Raw genomic sequence first — 19,631 nt, forward strand, 5'->3', positions numbered from 1 at the left:
TGCAACCAATCACAGTCGCCGGTAGGCGCGCCTATATCGTGCAGTAAATTAAATAAATATTTTTTTTTTTTTAAAAACGGCGTGCGGTTCCCCCCCCAATTTTCATACCAGCCAGGGTAAAGCCATACGGCGGGAGGCTGGTATTGTCAGGATGGGGAGCGCCATGTTATGGGGAGCCCCCCACCCTAAAAATATCAGCCAGCAGCCGCCCGGAATTGCCGCATCCATTAGATGCGACAGTCTCGGGACAGTACCCGGCTCATCCCGAATTGCCCTGGTGCGGTGGCAATCGGGGTAATACGGAGTTAATGGCAGCAGCCCATAGCTGCCATTAAGTCCTAGGTTAATCATGGCAGGAGTCTCTCAGGAGATACCTTCCATGATTAACCTGTAAGTTATAGAAAACAAAGACATACACCCAAAAATCCTTTATTTGAAATAAATTACCAAAAAACCACCCTCTTTCACCACTTTATTCAAGTCCCCAAATACCCCTCCATGTCCAACGTAATCCACAGAGCTCCCACGACTCTTTCAGCTCTGCTACATCAGAAGCTGACAGAGAGCGGTCACAGACCACGACCGCTCTCTGTGAGCTCCCCGCAGCGACTGAAGTGAGTCGCGCTATCAGCGATTGAAGTGAGTCGCGCTATCAGCGATGACGATCCCTCAGGTTACCCACAGTCACAGATCTCAGTGGGAGGACTGCTGCTTTGGCACGGGTAACCTCAAGTGACGGCACCGCTGATAGCGCAGATCACTTAAGCCACTCAGGGGATTTGCGGTCACCGGTGAGACCTTCACCGGTTACCGAAAATCAGGCCATGCCACACAGACAGAGCCGCGGGATGACAATGAAGTCGGGTGAAGTTCATCCGACTTCATTCTAATCGCGCGGCTCTGTCTGTGTCTGCTGTCAGCGGCATGTAGCAGAGCTGAATGGCAGATGACATAGCTGCTGAGAATAAAAACGGATCACATACGGATCAAACACGGATTGCACACGGACTACAATCAATTGAAAAAAATCACAGAATCGCATTTCTGTTGCATTGCACACTGATCAAGACTTGAACAGAGCTCATGCTACTTTCTAGCATGAGACTCGGTCCGATTTTACACTCGCAAGTTTGATTCCAGCCTTAGCTAGCATTTTCATCAGACTACAAGGCTAGAGGGAAATTGGTCAAGACAGGCAAATCTCTTCCCAGTCTTGATAAGGGGGGTAGGAGCGGGTTGGAGCATTCCAATTCATTAAGAGATGGCATAGTGGTGTTTGACGCTACTTTCTCCCTCTGCTGGAGTTAGATTTGTGGTGTAGAGATCGCTGCTACCCATCATGAATTTGGCAATCAGGATCGTCTTGCCCATTCTGTCCCAGCTAAGCCCACTTTGTGAAGAATGACATAAAGAAGGGAATTTTGTTTACTTACCGTAAATTCCTTTTCTTCTAGCTCTAATTGGGAGACCCAGACAATTGGGTGTATAGCTACTGCTCCGGAGGCCACACAAAGCACTACACTTAAAAGTGTAAGGCCCTCCCCTTCTGCCTATACACCCCCCGTGGGATCACGGGCTCCTCAGTTTTAGTGCAAAAGCAAGAAGGAGGAAAGCCAATAAACTGGTTTAAGCAAATTCAATCCGAAGGAATATCGGAGAACTGAAACATTCAACATGAACAACATGTGTATACAAAAAAACAGGGGCGGGTGCTGGGGTCTCCCAATTAGAGCTAGAAGAAAAGGAATTTACGGTAAGTAAACAAAATTCCCTTCTTCTTTGTCGCTCTATTGGGAGACCCAGACAATTGGGATGTCCAAAAGCAATCCCTGGGTGGTAAAATAATACCTCATGATAGGCCGTAAAAACGGCCCTTTTCTACAGGTGGGCAATCGCCGCCTGAAGGACTTGTCTACCTAGGCTGGCGTCCGCCGAAGCATAGGTATGCACCTGATAATGCTTGGTAAAAGTGTGCAGACTCGACCAGGTAGCCGCCTGGCACACCTGCTGAGCCCGTAGCCTGGTGCCGTAATGCCCAGGACGCACCCACGGCTCTGGTAGAATGGGCTTTCAGCCCTGAGGGACCGGAAGCCCCGCAGAACGGTAGGCTTCAAGAATTGGTTCCTTGATCCACCGAGCCAAGGTTGACTTGGAAGCCTGCGACCCTTTACGCTGGCCAGCGACAAGGACAAAGAGTGCATCCGAGCGGCGCAGAGGTGCCGTGCGGGAAATGTAGATTCTGAGTGCTCTCACCAGATCCAACAAATGCAAATCCTTTTCACATTGATGAACTGGATGAGGACACAAAGAAGGTAAAGGAGATATCCTGATTGAGATGAAAGGGGGATACCACCTTAGGGAGAAACTCCGGAATCGGGCGCAGAACCACCTTGTCCTGGTGAAACACCAGGAAGGGAGATTTGCATGACAGCGCTGCTAGCTCCGGACACTCTCGAAGAGACGTGACTGCTACTAGAAAGGCCACTTTCTGAGAAAGGCGAGACAGGAGAAACATCCCTCATAGGCTCGAAAGGCGGCTTCTGGGAGAGCAATTAGAACCCTGTTCAGATCCCAGGGCTCTAACGGCCGCTTGAAAGGAGGACGATATGACAAACCCCTTGCAGGAACGTGCGTACGTGAGGAAGTCGTGCTAGGCGCTTCTGAAAAAAATACAGATAGCGCAGAGACTTGTCCCTTAAGGGAGCCGAGCGACAGACCTTTTCCAACCCGGATTGCAGAAAGGAAAGAAAGGTAGGCAATGCAAATGGCCAGGGAGAAACTTCCTGAGCAGAGCACCAAGCTAAGAATATCTTCCACGTCCTGTGGTAGATCTTGGCAGAGGTTAGTTTCCTAGCCTGTCTCATGGTGGCAATGACCTCTTGAGATAATCCTGAAGACGCTAGGATCCAGGACTCAATGGCCACACAGTCAGGCTCAGGGGCCGCAGAATTCTGATGGAAAAACGGCCCTTGAGACAGCAAGTCTGGCCGATCTGGTAGTGCCCACGGTTGTCCTACCGTGAGATGCCACAGATCCGGGTACCACGACCTCCTTGGCCAGTCTGGAGCGACGAGGATGGCGCGGCGGCAGTCGGACCTGATCTTGCGTAGCACTCTGGGCAACAGTGCCAGAGGTGGGAACACATAAGTCAGCCGGAACTGCGACACTCGACCAATCTTGAACTAAGGCGTCCGCCGCCAGAGCTCTGAGATCGTGAGACCGTGCCATGAAGGCCGGGACCTTGTTGTTGTGCCGGGACGCCATTAGGTCGACGTCCGGCATCCCCCAGCGGCGACAAATTATTTCCTGAAACACGTCCGGGTGAAGAGACCATTCCCCTGCGTCCATACCCTGGCGACCTGAGGAAGTCTGCTTCCCAGTTTCTACGCCCGGGATGTGAACTGCGGATATGGTGGATGCCGTGTCTTCCACCCACGCCAGGAATCCGCCGGACTTCCTGGAAGGCTTGCCGACTGCGTGTCCCTCCTTGGTGGTTGATGTAATGCCACCGCTGTGGAGTTGTCCGACTGAATTCGGATCTGCTTGCCTTCCAGCCACTGCTGGAAGGCTTGTAGGGCAAGATACACTTGCTCTGATTTCCAGAACATTGATCTGAAGGGTGGACTCTTGCTGAGTCCACGTACCTTGAGCCCTGTGGTGGAGAAAAACTGCTCCCCACCCTGATAGACTCGCGTCTGTTGTGACCACCGCCCAGGATGGGGGTAGGAAAGACTTTCCTATTGACAATGAGGTGGGAAGAAGGCCACCACTGAAGAGAATCCTTGGTCGCCTGAGAAAGGGAGACGTTCCTGTCTAGGGACGTCGACTTCCGTCCATTGCGGAGAATGTCCCATTGTAGTGGACGCAGATGAAACTGCGCGAAAGGGACTGCCTCCATTGCTGCTACCATCTTTCCCAAGAAGTGCATGAGGCGTCTCAAGGGGTGCGACTGGGCCTGAAGGAGAGATTGCACCCCTGTCTGTAGTGAACGCTGTTTGTCCAGCGGAAGCATCACTATCGCTGAGAGAGTATGAAACTCCATGCCAAGGTATGTTATCGATTGGGTCGGGGTCAGATTTGACTTTGAAAAGTTGATGATCCACCCGAAACTCTGGAGAGTCTCCAGCGCAACGTTCAGGCTGTGTTGGCATGCCTCTTGAGAGGGTGCCTTGACAAGTAGATCGTCCAAGTAAGGGATCACAGAGTGACCCTGAGAGTGCAGGACTGCTACTACTGCTGCCATGACCTTGGTGAAGACCCTTGGGGCTGTCGCCAACCGAAAGGCAGGCTACGAACTGAAGGTGTTCGTCTCCTATAACGAAGCGTAGAAAACGCTGGTGCTCTGGAGCAATCGGCACGTGGAGATAAGCATCTTTGATGTCTATTGATGCTAGAAATCTCCTTGAGACATTGAGGGATGACGGAACGGAGGGATTCCATCCGGAACCGCCTGGTTTTCACATGCTTGTTGAGCAGTTTTAGGTCCAGAACAGGACGGAAAGACCCGTCTTTTTTGGCACCACAAACAAATTGGAGTAAAAACCGTGACCTTGCTCCTGAAGAGGAACAGGGATCACCACTCCTTCTGCCTTTAAAGAGCACACCGCCTGCAGAAGAGCATCGGCTCGGTCGGGAGGCGGAGAAGTCCTGAAGAATCGAGTTGGAGACGAGAACTGAACTCTATCCTGTACCCGTGAGACAGAATGTCTCTCACCCAACGGTCCTTTGACCTGTGGCAGCCAAATGTCGCCAAAGCGGGAGAGCCTGCCACCGACCGAGGATGCGGAGAGAGGAGGCCGAAGTCATGAGGAAGCCGCCTTGGTAGCGGTTCCTCCGGCTGCTTTCTTTGGGCGTGACTGAGCCCCGCCAAGAATCTGAGCTCCTCTGATCCTTTTGAGTCCTTTTGGACGAGGAGAATTGGGACCTGCCGAGCCTCGAAAGGACCGAAACCTCGACTGTCCCCTCCTCTGTTGGGGTTTATTTGTCTGGGCTGAGGTAAGGATGAATCCTTACCCTTGGACTGTTTAATGATTTCATCCAATCTCTCACCAAACAGTCTGTCACCAGAAAATGGCAAACTGGTTAAGCATTTCTTGGAAGCAGAATCTGCCTTCCATTCCCTTAACCACAAGGCTCTGCGTAAAACCACGGAGTTGGCGGACGCCACTGCCGTACGGCTCGTAGAGTCCAGGACAGCATTAATAGCGTAAGACGCAAAATGCAGACATTTGAGAGGTTAAGGACGCTACTGCGGAACAGATGTACTTGTGACAGTGTCAATCTGCGCAAGACCAGCTGAAATAGCTTGGAGTGCCCATACGGCTGCGAATGCTGGAGCAAACGACGCGCCGATAGCTTCATAGATGGATTTCAACCAGAGCTCCATCTGTCTGTCAGTGGCATCTTTAAGTGAAGCCCCATCTTCCACTGCAACTATGGATCTAGCGCAAGCCTGGAGATTGGGGGATCCACCTTTGGACACTGGGTCCAGCCTTTGACCACGTCAGGGGGAAAGGGATAACGTGTTATCCTTAAGGCGGTTGGAGAGAACGCTTATCTGGATAAGCGTGGTGTTTCTGGACTGCCTCTCTAAAGTCAGAGTGGTCCAGAAAAGTACTCAATTTACGCTTGGGATAACCTGAAATGGAATTTCTCCTGCTGTGAAGCTGACTCCTCCACTGGAGGAGCTGGGGGAGAAATATCCAACATTTTATTGATGGACGCTATGAGATCATTCACTATTGCGTCCCCATCAGGTGTATCCAGATTAAGAGCGGTCTCAGGATCAGAATCCTGATCAGCTACCTCTGCCTCATCATACAGAGAGTCCTCCTGCTGAGACCCTGACCAGTGTGATGAAGTCGAGGGACGCTCATAGCGAGGCTCGCTTAGGCTGTCTGGGACTGTCGTCCGTGTCAGAGCCTTCACCCCGGGATGCATGGGGACCCCCCCGGAGCACGGATTTGTTCCAAATGAGGGGGGCCAGGGAGCATTGAATCAACAGTGACCATGGACTGAGTTACCGGTCTGGACTGCAAAGTCTCAAGGATCTTAGTCATAGTCACCGACAATCTATCAGCAAAAGCTGCAAACTCTGTCCCTGTCACCTGGACAGTGTTCACAGGTGGTTCTCCTTGGGCCACCTCTAGGCAGAGGCCCCGGCTGAGCAAGTGCTACAGGGGCCGAACATTGCACACAATGGGGGTCAGTGGCACCTGCCGGTAGAACAGCCTTACATGCGGTACAGGTAGCATAGAAAGCCTGTGCCTTGGCCCCCTTGCTTTTTGCGGACGACATGCTGTTGTCTAGCAATCTAGGAGGGTATATACCCAAGAATAGCGACTGTACAGTGCAATGTATAGCATACAAGCATAAAGTACAAATGAACACTTCGGCACTAGTGGGGTCAGCATCCGAGGTGCCGCTTACCGCCCGCTCAAAAGCGGGTGTGTGGTCGCCAGAATCCCGTGTCTGGGTCTCCCAGAGCTTGTCTCCCTTCTCCACTCAGACTGCAAACAGGAATGGCTGCCGGCGTCCTGTGAAGAGGGGCGGGCCGTGGGCGTGCCCCAGACAAAGTGCGGGAAACTGGCGTCCCACTGTGCCCAGTGTGAGGGCTGGAGTATGTAAAGTAGACTCCAGCCCTCAGCGCTGACGTTCTGTACAGCGTCCCGCCCTTCCCCTGACTGGCAGGCCTGGGGGCGGGAACGAAACGGAACTAGGCCGCAAAAGCCGGGGACTCGATTTATAAGCGCGCCGTCCTATAAGCACGGCCAGCGCGGAAGTCCCCGGCGCACCACAAGTCCAGCCGCACCGCAGTGTAAAAAACCGCCAGCAGCGGCCGGCGCTGGCAGTTCCTAATACATAAACTCACTCAGCAAAGCTGCAGTGAGTAATAGCACAAGCGCGCTGCTGCCCCCAGCGCACTAACACACCCAGCAACGCTGGTCTGTGTTGTGCGCGATTTGTACGGGGACACAGAGTACCTTAATGCAGCAGGGCCCTGTCCCTGACGATACTCAGCTCCATGTCCAGCAGATTCCCAGTGGCTGTGGACGGAGCACGGTCTTCTGTGCCTGGAGACCGATAGGATCCCACTTCACCCAGAGCCCTAAGGGGATGGGGAAGGAAAACAGCATGTGGGCTCCAGCCTCCGTACCCGCAATGGGTACCTCAACCTTAACAAACACCGCCGACAAAAGTGGGGTGAGAAGGGAGCATGCTGGGGGCCCTAGTATGGGCCCTCTTTTCTTCCATCCGACAAAGTCAGCAGCTGCTGCTGACTAAACAGTGGAGCTATGCGTGGATGTCAGCCTCCTTCGCACAAAGCATGAAAACTGAGGACGCCGTGATCCCACGGGGGGTGTATAGCAGAAGGGGAGGGGCCCTTACACTTTTAAGTGTAGTGCTTTGTGTGGCCTCCGGAGGCAGTAGCTATACACCCAATTGTCTGGGTCTCCCAATAGAGCGACAAAGAAATACACATTTTTTAAAAGCTTTTTTTGCCAGACATCAAAAACAAGAAAAACCTACATCTGTGACAAAGCATACATCAATGTGGCCTTACCTGGTTTTGATTGGATCATCGTATGTAATACCTTTTGCCATTTCTTTCACAGGACATCAAAGCTTTATGGAAAGAAAACAATAAATTGATAAGGAAAATTGGTACAGATTACTGTAAACAGCAATTGTTTAATCCAAACTTTTATGGTTGGTTTATGGTTGTCATCAAGAACATAAAACAGGTGATTTGTGGACGAGATATGGAAAGTGTTCAGCACTAATCACCTACAAGAATTCCAGTCAGAATGACATTTTTTAAAGACTTTTTCTATTTACACAAAAGGCCTTTTTCTCTTCGATGTTGTTCACAAATTTGTCTAAGGCCTCTTTTAAACGTCCGTGAAAATCACGCACGTGTTTCACGGACGTGTCAAAGGTGCGTATTGCCCTCGGTGTGCTGTGTGTATGGCCTACGTGTGTTCTCCGTGTGTTATCCATCATAGAAGAACGGGAACTTTCTTCTCACCTGTCCCTGGCGTTTGCTGTCCGTGGTGCTGCACTTCGGTCTACGGTCCTGCAGACTCCCCGCTGCTGCAGCTTCCAGCCGCAGTGAAGTGAATATTCACTGAGGATAATGAGCAGCAGTCGGCAGCAAATGACAGCAGCGGCAGAGACAGGAGGGCTGGAGAAGGTGAGTAAAGTTTTGGGGGGGTTTTCGCGCAGACACGTCTTTTCTCCGGTGCGGTGCATGTCACACGGAACACATCCGTGTGGTCCGTGTGGTGTTACGTGTGACCCCTGTGATGCCGGAGATAAAACGAACATGTCGGTGTGAGAAACACACGGACACACGTATGTACGGAACTGACACACGTTCCGTGCGAAAATACATACGTGTGTCCGACACCATAGAAGACATACGTCTACGTGTGTACGTGTCTCCGGTACGTGAGGAAACTGACCATACACGTACCAGAGGCACGTACGTGTGAAAGAGGCCTAAATCTGTATTAGGCTGCTTTCACACCTCCGGTTTCGTGCAATGCGGCACAATCCGGCCACTTTAACAGGAAAATCGCAACCGGTATTTTTTGCTGCCGGTTGCGATTTTCCTGCATAGACTTTAATTAGTGCCACATGGCCTTGCGTTCCGTCCGTTTTTTGCCGCATGCGGCAAATTTAGCCGATGCGGCGGCCGGATGGAACGTTGCCTGGCACGTTTTTTCGTGCGGCAAAAAAAAACGCATCACGCCGCATTCGGCCGATGCAGCGCATTTTTCAATGCCATGCCTATGGCGGCCGGATGCGGCAATAACCGCATCCGGCCGCCGCATGCGGTTTTTGCCACTGCGCATGCTCAGTAGCATGCCGCAAAGCGGCAAAAACCGGACTGGCCGCAAAGGAAAAACTTATGCAAAGGATGCGGTGTGTTCACCGCATCGTTGCATAGCTTGCACAGCCAGATTGAGCCGCAGAGCTCAAGCGGATGTGTGAAAGCAGCCTAAGTGAGCACTTCTTTGCAGAGAAATTCCATCCACCTGACAGGTGTGGCATATCAAGATGACAGCATGATTATTGCACAGGTGTGCCTTAGGCTGGCCACAATAATAGGCCACTCTAAAATGTGCAGTTTTACAGTATTGGGGGAGGGGGGGGGGGGGGGAAGAGTCTGGTCACAATAACAAGTCAGTATCTGATGTGACCTCCATTTGGCTTACGCAGTCCAACACATCTCCATCACATACAGTTGATCAGGTTGTTGATTGTGGCCGGTGACATGTTCGTCCAATCCTCTGCAATGGCTGTGTGAAGTTGCTGGATATTGGCAGGAACCTGAACACGTAGCATCCCAAACATGCTCAATGGGTGACATGTCCAAAGAGAATGCTGGCCGTGCAAGAACTGGGAGTGTGGTGGATTGTTCAGCTTCCTGGATTGTGTACAGATCTTTGCAATATGAGGTGATGGTCGGTATCACTGTAGATTCAAAATGGCATGAATAAAATGTACCCATGTTCGTTATCCAGAACATCTGCCTACCTATACCATAACCCCACACCACAATGGGCCACACAATTCACAACGTTGACATCAGCAAACCGCTCACCCACACCACGCCATACACACAGTCTGCCATCCGTCCTGTACAGTGAAAATCGGGACTCCTCTGTGAAGACAACACTCTCCAACATGCCAGATGCCATTGAATGTCAGCATTTGGACCCACTTCCAAGCCAGTTATGACTACAAACTACAGTCAGGGGAGACCCAATGGATGAGCTTCCAAGACTGTTTGTGCAGAAATTCTTTGTTAAGGTAAACCGATTGTTGCAGCAGCTGTCCGGGTGGCCGGTCTCAGATGGCCTTAAGTGAAGACGCTGGATGTTGAGGCCCTGGACTGGTGTGATTACACATGGTCTGCGGATGTGAGATTGGTTGGATGTACTGCCAAATTCTCTGAAATGCCTTTGGAGATCTCTTATGGTAGAGAAATGAACATTCAATTCACAGGAAACAGCTCTGGTGACATTCCTGCAGTCATTGCACACCCCTCAAAAATTGCAACATCTGTGGCATTGTGCTGTGTGATAAAACTACACACTTTAGAGTGGCCTTTTATTATGGCCAGCCTAAGACCCCTTCACACGTCCGTGTCTCTGGTACGAGTTGGTCCATTTCTCACGTGCCTTGGTTCGGACTCACGGGCCCATGTATACCCATTAAAATCAATGGGTCTGCACACACGTACTTGTTTTGCCATGGAGCGTGTGTATGTGTGGAGCATACGTGTGCCCATGTGCTCCACACATAGAGATGGTCAGTTTTTTCTCTGGCATCACGGGTGTCAAACGGACCGCACGGATCTGATCCGTGTGACCACACAACGGAGAAAACGACACGTGTCTGTCAAATAAAAAAAAAGAATGTCTATACTCACCTGTCCCCAGTGCTGCTGTCTCTGCCGCTGCTGTCACTCGCTTCTGACCCCGGCTCATTATGCTCTTTGCATATTCACTCCACTGCGGGCGGAAGCTGCAGCAGCGGGGAGTCGGCAGGACCGGAGACCGAAGATCAGCAACGCCAGGGACAGGTGAGCAGAAAGTTCCTATTGTCCGTGTTATAACGGATAACAAACGGAGAGCACACGTGTGCCATAAACACGGCACACGGAGAACAATACGCACCTTTGACACGTCCGTGAAAATCACACACGTTTTTCACGGACGTGTGAAGGGGGCCTAAGACACACCTGTACAATAATCATGCCATCTAATCAGCATCTTGATCTACCACACCTGTCAGGTGGATGGACTCTCTCAGTGAAGGGGAAATTGCTCATTTAGGCCCGTTTCACATGTCAGTGAAAAACACATACGTTTTATACTGACGTGTAAAAAAACGCATATGTTCCTCCATGTGCCGCGATTCATGGCACATGCGGGTTATCCATGTGCAATCCATGATTGCACATGGAGATAAACTCACCTGTGCTTGCTCCTGCTGTCCGTGGTGCTGAACTCCTCCCGGATGCAGCCTCCGCCGCTGCTGTGTCACCACTGCAGCTACTTCTGGGTCGGCTGTGCCGTGCATAAATGAATATGCATAACAGTAATTAGCTGGGCAGGAAGCAGCAGCCAGCAGAGGTCAGAGACAGGAACACTGGAGAAGGGGAGTATAAAAATTATTTTATTTTCAATGTACATGTTTTTTCTGGTACGTGTTTCATGGATCACACTATAGTGTTGTCTGTGGGACATCAGTGATGTCAGAAAAAAACGGACATGTCTCTGTGCGGGGCACATGGACACGAGTGTACGCCACACGGAGACATGGTCAGTTAAAAATCACTTATGTGTGTACAGACCCATTGATTTTAATGGGTCTGCGTTATGTCCGGTGATTCTGAGTACATATATAAACTAGCACATACATACCACAATCACTGACATGTGAAAGAGGCCTAACACAGATTTAGACAAATTTGTGAATAATATTTGAGAGGAAAAGGCCTTTTGTCTAGATAGAAAAAGTCTTAGATCTTTGAGTTTCAGAGCATGTAAAAATATGAGCAAAAGCCAAAATGTCGTTTATCTTTGTATTCAGTGTATCTGAGTTGAGAACTTAACCCATTGTTTAAGAACTAAAATTGTTGTGTTCTTTATGATGGGATAAAAATATGCATTGAGGCCATGATTGCGCTCATAAATGATCCAATACTGTTTTCACCTCTTCCTTCTGTCACACTCTCCAAGATCTTCTCTTCTTCTTTCAGCTGCTTCTCCTTTGCAGATTCTTTTCTCGCTGTGAAAATAAACATATGCATGAATAATATATCTTATATATGCAAGTGGACCTACCCAGAAACCCGCTGGTGTGTGTGCTGGGCTATGTGGATGAAGTGGGGGCGGATGAACAAGAGAAACTGGCAGTGGCACGATTGTTGTATGCAGCAAGGAAACTAATTGCCTTGTATTGGCTATCTGAAAAAGCACCGATACGTAAGGAATTTGTTGAAAAAGTGAATTATTTTATTTATATGGAGAAAAATGTTTATATTAAAAGGGGAAGGAGAACTCAATATGAGAAGATCTGGAGCAAGTGGCTGGACTTTCCAGGATTAGCCTCATTTTATCTACTGAAAGATAGAATATTTAGACTATAGGTAGGAAAGGAAAGATCGCAGTGGCTGAGAAATAAGGAGGGCAGGTCATTATGTGAATAAAGAGGGATGCAGAGAGTGGAGGGGTGAGACTGTCGACCGGAAGAGGGTGGGGGGGGGGGGTGGGGAGGGTATGTGTGAGGACTACCCTCACAATTTGTTGTTATGTTTATGAAAGTTTTAAAATGCAATAAAAATGTATCTGATTTTAAAAAAATAATATATCTTATATAGCTGCCGCCTACTCTTGTACATCAGATCTGACAATAAGTAACCACAAAGTATGACATCTTGCTCAAATTCCTATTTTTCCATCAGACAAAAAAAATACTCAAATGCATACTGTGCCTTATCATGGGCATGGAACACCATAGTGCAGCACGGTGGCTCAGTGGTTAGCACTGCTACATTGCACAAAGGGGTTTCTGGGATCAAATCCCACCAAGGACAACATCTGCAAGGAGTTTGTATGTTCTCCCCTTGTTTGCATAGGTTTCCTCCGGGCACTCCGGTTTCCTCACACACTCCAAAGACATACAGATAGGGAATTTATATTGTGAGCCCCAATGGGGACAGTGATGATAATGTCTGTGAAGTGTTGCAGAATTAATGCCGCAAATAAAATAATAAATAAATATGATTGGTAAAATTGTCTATGTATGCCTACTGTACATCAGGCAAAAAAAAGCAAACCGTGCAGTGACATTTTATTGATGTCAGTCACTTGATATAAAACGGTAATCACTTTTTATTCATTCAGAGCGACATAAAGGGTTTTTTTGGGTGGTCTTTTATCAGGAGAACCCTCTCACCAGTGATTGACGGGTGGCCACTTTAATGTAAATACTCAGTAACCTGCCAATCACTGTATGGAAGCTGGAGGCGCTGAGCGGAAGCACAGTCCAACATGAGTAGAACATACTCTCCTGTGTTCTTCCATGGTGTCTTAGCCAACTAGCACAATATTATTCAGTGCTGTTTGGCTAAATAGCAGACCTGACCCTCTAATATGTCATAAAGCAGCACATTCAGGTGTTCCAATAGATCTGCTCCAAATATTCCGCAGATAAAATGGAAAAAAAAAAAGAAGAAATAATGCAGACAATAATAAAGGTTATATACACACCTTCTGCTTTCTCCTTTAAGTGTTGATGCTGATCCAACAGACTGACATTGGATCGGGGGCCCAGAGGAATATCATCTTCATCCGCCCGATACTCACTGCCACTGTCCCTCTGCTCTTCTTCTAGGACTCCTTTCTTACGCATCTGCAGACGCTTTTGAAGCTGCAAGTAGATAAAAAAAAATGCATTTAAGTCCAGATTCGCACATCTTTTTTGTGGTCAGACTACAGACTAGCTAAGGGCCTCTTGAGACAAACACTATAGCTCAAAATACAGCGGGTGAAATAAGTATTGATTATGTCAACAATTTGTTAAGTAAATATATTCCTAAAGGTGCTATTGATATAAATTTCTCACCAGATGTTGGTAACAACCCATCCAATCCACACATGCAAATAAATCGAACCATAGATGTCCATATATTTAGTGATATATAATAATGAGAAATAACACAGAAAAGTATTGAATACATGAAGAAAGAGGTGCAAAAAGCCATAGAAGGTCATGACACCAGCTGAAATATATCAGAAATTGAAAGCAATCCTGCCACTTAGTGAAATAAAATATCAGCTGGTTCAACTGATGGCCTATAAAAAGGTGTCAAATTAACAAGGGGCCACACAAGAAACAGCTCATGATGGGTAAAACCAGGGAGCTATCTCAAGACCTTTGCAACCTTACAGACTGATTCCATTGGTTACAAAAAGAATTTCTAAACTACTGAAGGTTCTAGTTAGCATAATCTGGAAGAGAAAAGAATATAATGTCACCATAAACAAACCATGACCAGGAGCTCCCCGCAAGATTTCAGACATAGGAGTGAACAAAATTATAAAACAAATTATCTAAGAGCCAAGACTCACATGCGCAGAGCTACAGAAATTCTTGGAATCATCAGGTAGTATTGTTTCAAAGTAAGCAATAAATAATGCACTCAACCGCATGGTCTTTATGCACGCTCACCATGCAAGACTCCATTGCTGAACAAAAAGCATGTTCAAGTGTGTTTAAAGTTTGCTAACTAACAGTTAGGCAAGTCTGTCCTATACTGGAATATAATCTGATCAGAGAAGAAATTTGAACTCTTTGGATGCCATAATAAACATGATGTTTGGGGCCAAAAGGTACTGCATATCACCCGAAAACACCAACCAACAGTGAAGTTTGAAAATGGGATCATAATGGTGTGGGGCTGATTTTCAGCATATGACACTGACAAACTTCATATGATTGAAGGTAGGACGAATGGACAAATGTACAGAGATATTCTTGAGAAAAATCTGTTGCCATCTACCACGATGATAAAAATGAAACGAGGGTGGCTTTTCCAGCAAGACAATGAAGCCAAACACACAGCCAAGGAAACTCTCAATTGGTTTCATAAAAAGAAAATAAAGCTGCTAGAATGGCCCAGCCAATCACCTGACCTGAACCCAATAGAAAATTTATGGAAGGACCTAAAGCTCAGCGTTCATAGAAGAAACCCACGGAATCTTCAGGATTTGAAGAGTGTTTGTGTAGAAGAATGCTATGCAGAGCAGGGCACTTCTGTTTTCTATCTCAGGGTGCACAGGTAGGGTCCAAACCCGTAGATTCAATATGGAAGGAACCTGGCACTCCAAAAAAAATGGAAAAGAAACTTATATTCTTGAGAAGCAGCCATTCTGGTATAACAACAGACATTTCGGTCTTAAGCCTGCTTTACACCTTTCAATTAAGCATACGATATCGTATGCGATGTGACACGCCCCCATCGTATGTGCGGCACGTTCAATTTGTTGACCGTGTCGCACAATCGATTAAAAGCTGTCTCACGTACTTACCCTTCCATACGACCTCGCTGTGGGCAGCGAACATCCACTTCCTGGAGTGGAAGGGACGTTTGGCATCACAGCGACGTCACACGGCAGCCGGCCAATAGAAGCGGAGGGGCGGAGATGAGCGTGACGTAAACATCCCGCCCACCTCCTTCCTTCCGCATTGCCGGCGGGACGCAGGTAAGATGTGTTCATCGTTCCCGGGGTGTCACACACTGCGATGTGTGCTGCCTCGGGAACATTGAACAACCAGACGTGCAATTTTTAGGAAATGAACGACGTGTATGCGGTGAATGGTTTTACGTTCAATCGCAGTTGCACGTAGCTGTCACACGCTAAAACACCACTAACGATGCCGGATGTGCGTCACTTACGACGTGACCCCGCCGACACATCATTAGATATGTTGTAGCGTGTAAAGCGGCCTTTAAACATACACTGTGTGCAGTATTATTAGGCAAGTGAGTATTTTGATCATATGATACTTTTTATACATGTTGTCCTACTCCAAGCTGTATAGGCTTGAGAGCCAACTACCAATTAAGTAAATCAGGTGATGTGCATCTCGTAATGAGGAGGGGTTTGGTGTAATGACATCAACAACCCATATAAGGTGTGCTTAATTATTAGGCAACTTCCTTTCCTTTGGCAAAATGGGTCAGAAGAGAGATTTGACGGGCTCTGAAAAGTCCAAAATTGTGAGATGTCTTGCAGAGGGATGCAGCAGTCTTGAAATTGCCAAACCTTTGAAGTGTGATCACCGAGCAATGTAGCGTTTCATGGAAAATAGCCAACAGGGTCGCAAGAAGCGTGTTGGGTAAAAAAGGGGCAAAAAAGGCGCAGAATAACTGCCCATGAATTGAGGAAAATCAAGCATGAAGCTGCCAAGATGCCACTTGCCACCAGTTTGGCTATATTTCAGAGCTGCAACGTCACTGGAGTATCAAAAAGCACAATGTGTGCCATACTCAGGAACATGGCCAAGGTAAGGAAGGCTGGAAAACTACCACCTTTAAACAAGAAACATAAGATAAAACGTCAAGACTGGGCCAAGAAATATCTTAAGAATGATTTTTCAAAAGTTTTATGGACTGATGAAATGAGAGGGACTCTTGATGGGCCATAGGCTGGATCAGTAAAGGGCAGAGAGCTCCACTCCGACTCAGTTGCCAGCAAGGTGGAGGTGAGGTACTGGTATGGGCTGGTATCATCAAAGATCAACTTGTGGGACCTTTTCGGGTTGAGGATGGAGTGAAGCTCAACTCCCAGACCTACTGCCAGTTTCTGGAAGACAACTTCTTCAAGCAGTGGTACAGGAAGAAGTCGGTATCATTCAAGAAAAATACGTAATTACTTAGGCTACTTTCACACATCCGGTTTGAGCAGTGTGGCTCAATCCGGCTGTGAAACCTATGCAACGGATGCAGCGAAAACACCGCATCCTTTGCATAAGTTTTTACATGCGGCCCGTCCGTTTTTTTCCGGTTGCGGCATGCTACTGAGCATGCGCAGTGGAAGAAACCGCATGCGGTGGCCGGATGCGTTTTTTCCGCATCCGGCGTCCATAGGCATGCATTGAAAAATGCGCCGCAGCGGCTGGATGCGGCACGATGCGGTTTTTTTTCCGGAGCAAAAAACGTTGCAGGCAACATTCCATCCGGCCGCGGCATCGGCTAAATCTGCCGCATGCGGCAAAAACCGGACCGAACACAAGCCCATGCGGCACAATACGGCACTAATGTAAGTCTATGTAAAAAAAAAAAAAACACAACCGGCGGCAAAAAAAAACAAACGGTTGCGGTTTTTCTGCAGAGCGCCGTATTGTGCCGCAGAGCAAAAACCGGATGTGTGAAAGTAGCCTTACCGGTAATGTGTTTTTTCTAAACCCATGACAGCACCACGAGAGAGAGGATCCGCCCTTCAAGGACAGGAAACCTCCAGAATAAAAAGGGGCGGCACCTCTCCCTGCATCAGTTGGTTACAGAGCATGAAAGGACCTCAGGAAGAAACAATGTTATAACATAGCCAGCACCAACGTGAACCACGTGTAGCTAAAATACTGCCAATTTATCCACATGCAGGGAGGGAATATAAGGGTGCTGTCATGGGTTTACAAAAAACACATTACCGGTAAGTAATTACGTATTTTTCCAGCACCCATGACAGCACCATGAGAGAATTACAGAGAACAAGGAATATTCTAAGGGGGGGGGGGGGGGGGGGGGACTACAGATTACAGAACCGATCTCCCAAGGTGAAGTCAGTAAGGATAAGGCCAACCTATAGTGCTTATAGCAAGTGGAAAGTGAAGACAATGTGGCCCTGTGGCTTACAAGCTGCTCAATGGTGACATACGATCTTGCAGCCCAGGTGATGCCATTGCCCTTGTGTAGTGAGCATCAGACCTGCAGGCACATACCTACCATGAGCCCAGTAGGCAAAGAATTGGCTTCTCTGATCTACCCACCAAGTGGATTTAGAAGTTTAGAGCTCTTAGCTATTACCCTGAAAGAAAACAAACCGGACCAGCCTCTTCTGCATACAAATATTCCATAAGGTAACTGCTAACGGCCAGGCAATGCCCCCTCCACGTCCTGATCTTTTGGACTAACAAAAAAAGGATGGAATACCCATCCCATTTGAATTATGAAAATCATGATTTACTATCAGGAGGCAAGGAGGGGCAGGATTCAGGATACCGTATCCTTGAAAGCTGAGTAATGGTGGAACTAAGATAGGGCCTAGATGTTACTAACCCGACTTGCTGATGTGAAGGGGTCCGGAAGTTGGTTTCAGGGATGGATTATTTAAGCGACATGGACTGTAAGGAAGCAGGGGGGCTTCGTTAGGGCCGATAGGACGAGATTAAGATCCTATGGAAGCAAAGATAGATTGCTCATAGGGCTAGACCATATCCTAATGAATCGGGAATCCAGTGGTCTCCCGTCAGGACATAATTGAACCAGGTTGCAAGAGCCGATATTAGAACTCTCTGTGTACGTACTGACCGACAGTGTGAACCCCTTCTGGAAGCACTCCAAGAGTACCATAACTAGCGTCGGTACAACTGGGTTCACCCATGGGAGACAAGAATTTTGTCCAGGCTTTTTTTTTTTTTTGTCGTTTTGTAACCGGCTTACTACTCTGTAGAAGAGTAGGGACTAGAACAAGAGAGAACTCTCTGATTGGTAAGGTGACCTGTCAAAAAACCATGCCGTAAGAGGCAATATGCCTGACAGGGGGTGAAGATCTGGACCCTGAGTGAGAAGCCCTGGTAGTTTCAATAGGACCCCTGGCCTGGAGAACGACTATGTATCAGGCAATAGACTCATGGTGTGCCAGGCCAAAAACCGGGGCTATCAGGATCATTACTGCCCTGTCCCCCCTGGAGTTTTTCTTCAAAACGGGTGAAAAGGCCATGAGTGGAAGTATATCAAGGCTGAAGCTCCATTTGAACTGCAGGGCAGGTACATTCAGCTCAGAGTGGCCAATGACTTTTTGATACATTGGTAGCAGCGACAGCCAGCTTAAGGGGACCTGTTGCAGAAGGGACAGGCTGCTTCCTCAAAGGGTATTCTGGGTTGGACTCTGCCTATCTGTCTGCTTCCATTATGTAGCAATGAGGGACTATACTTAACAACAACCGGGAGGCATTTCATTTCCCTCTGCTAGGCCACAAAATATAAAAACTGAGGTGTTTTTTTTTCTCTCTGGGTGTCACTTCAGGGATGCCCATTGTGGGCCTGACCACATTCACTAGTCACTAGTGATGAGCGAGTATGCTTGTTACTACTCGGTACTCGCACGAGTATCAATGTACTCGGGCTACTCGGCGGGGACCGAGTAATCTCGCGATACTCGTGCTGTACTCGTGGTCTTCATGTTGGCGCTCTTTTTACAGCCATCCCTTATGCAGGGATTGGCTGGCAGACCACTGCAATGCCACAGCCCTGTTGTGGAATTGCAGTGATTGGCCGGCCCGCACAGCGTGACCGTGCCTTTAGCCCGACACTTCCCCGCTCGGCTACGGCCCCTCCCGCACTCCACTCCGCGTGTATATATATATGCACGCTTACACACACACGCACGTTTTTTTTTTTAATTTACAGTTTTCTGGTTTCTACATGCTGCCGGGAGTGATTTCACAAAAATACTCGGGTCTCCCATAGGATAACATTGGGCTCGGTGCTCGGGCCGAGTACACGAGTATCTTGGGATGCTCGGCCCGAGCCTCGAGCACCCGAGCTTTTTGGTACTCGCTCATCACTACTAGTCACCCATTGTGCTCCATAGAAAAGTATGAACAACCTGAGTCACTGTCTGACATGGAGGCGGAAGCTGAAGAATGACATTCACCATCGGGCCTGTCTAATTCCCCATAAGCAGGGAAGGCAGGTCTGGAATTCTTAAGACTATGACATTTGATTGATAAGGAGCTAAGGATCAAAAGATGATGCAAAACAGTCAAGCCAACATTGGGCTTGTTGCCTATAGCAACCAATTGCAGCGCCGCTAAGGGTGTTCCTG

At 48.2% G+C, this 19,631-nt stretch overlaps 1 protein-coding gene across 1 annotated transcript in view; it reads right to left on the reverse strand.

Moving 5' to 3' along the window:
- Nucleotides 1-19,631, reverse strand: part of DDX41 (DEAD-box helicase 41) — a 103,724-nt gene that overhangs the window by 67,121 nt on the left and 16,972 nt on the right. Inside the window, 4 exon segments of the mRNA XM_075342319.1 lie at nucleotides 7,565-7,614; nucleotides 7,616-7,626; nucleotides 11,731-11,805; nucleotides 13,290-13,449. Coding sequence (XP_075198434.1) covers nucleotides 7,565-7,614; nucleotides 7,616-7,626; nucleotides 11,731-11,805; nucleotides 13,290-13,449 — 296 coding nt within the window.

The sequence above is a fragment of the Anomaloglossus baeobatrachus genome, chromosome 4 (genome assembly GCF_048569485.1).
Source record: "Anomaloglossus baeobatrachus isolate aAnoBae1 chromosome 4, aAnoBae1.hap1, whole genome shotgun sequence".
Taxonomy (NCBI): domain Eukaryota; kingdom Metazoa; phylum Chordata; class Amphibia; order Anura; family Aromobatidae; genus Anomaloglossus; species Anomaloglossus baeobatrachus.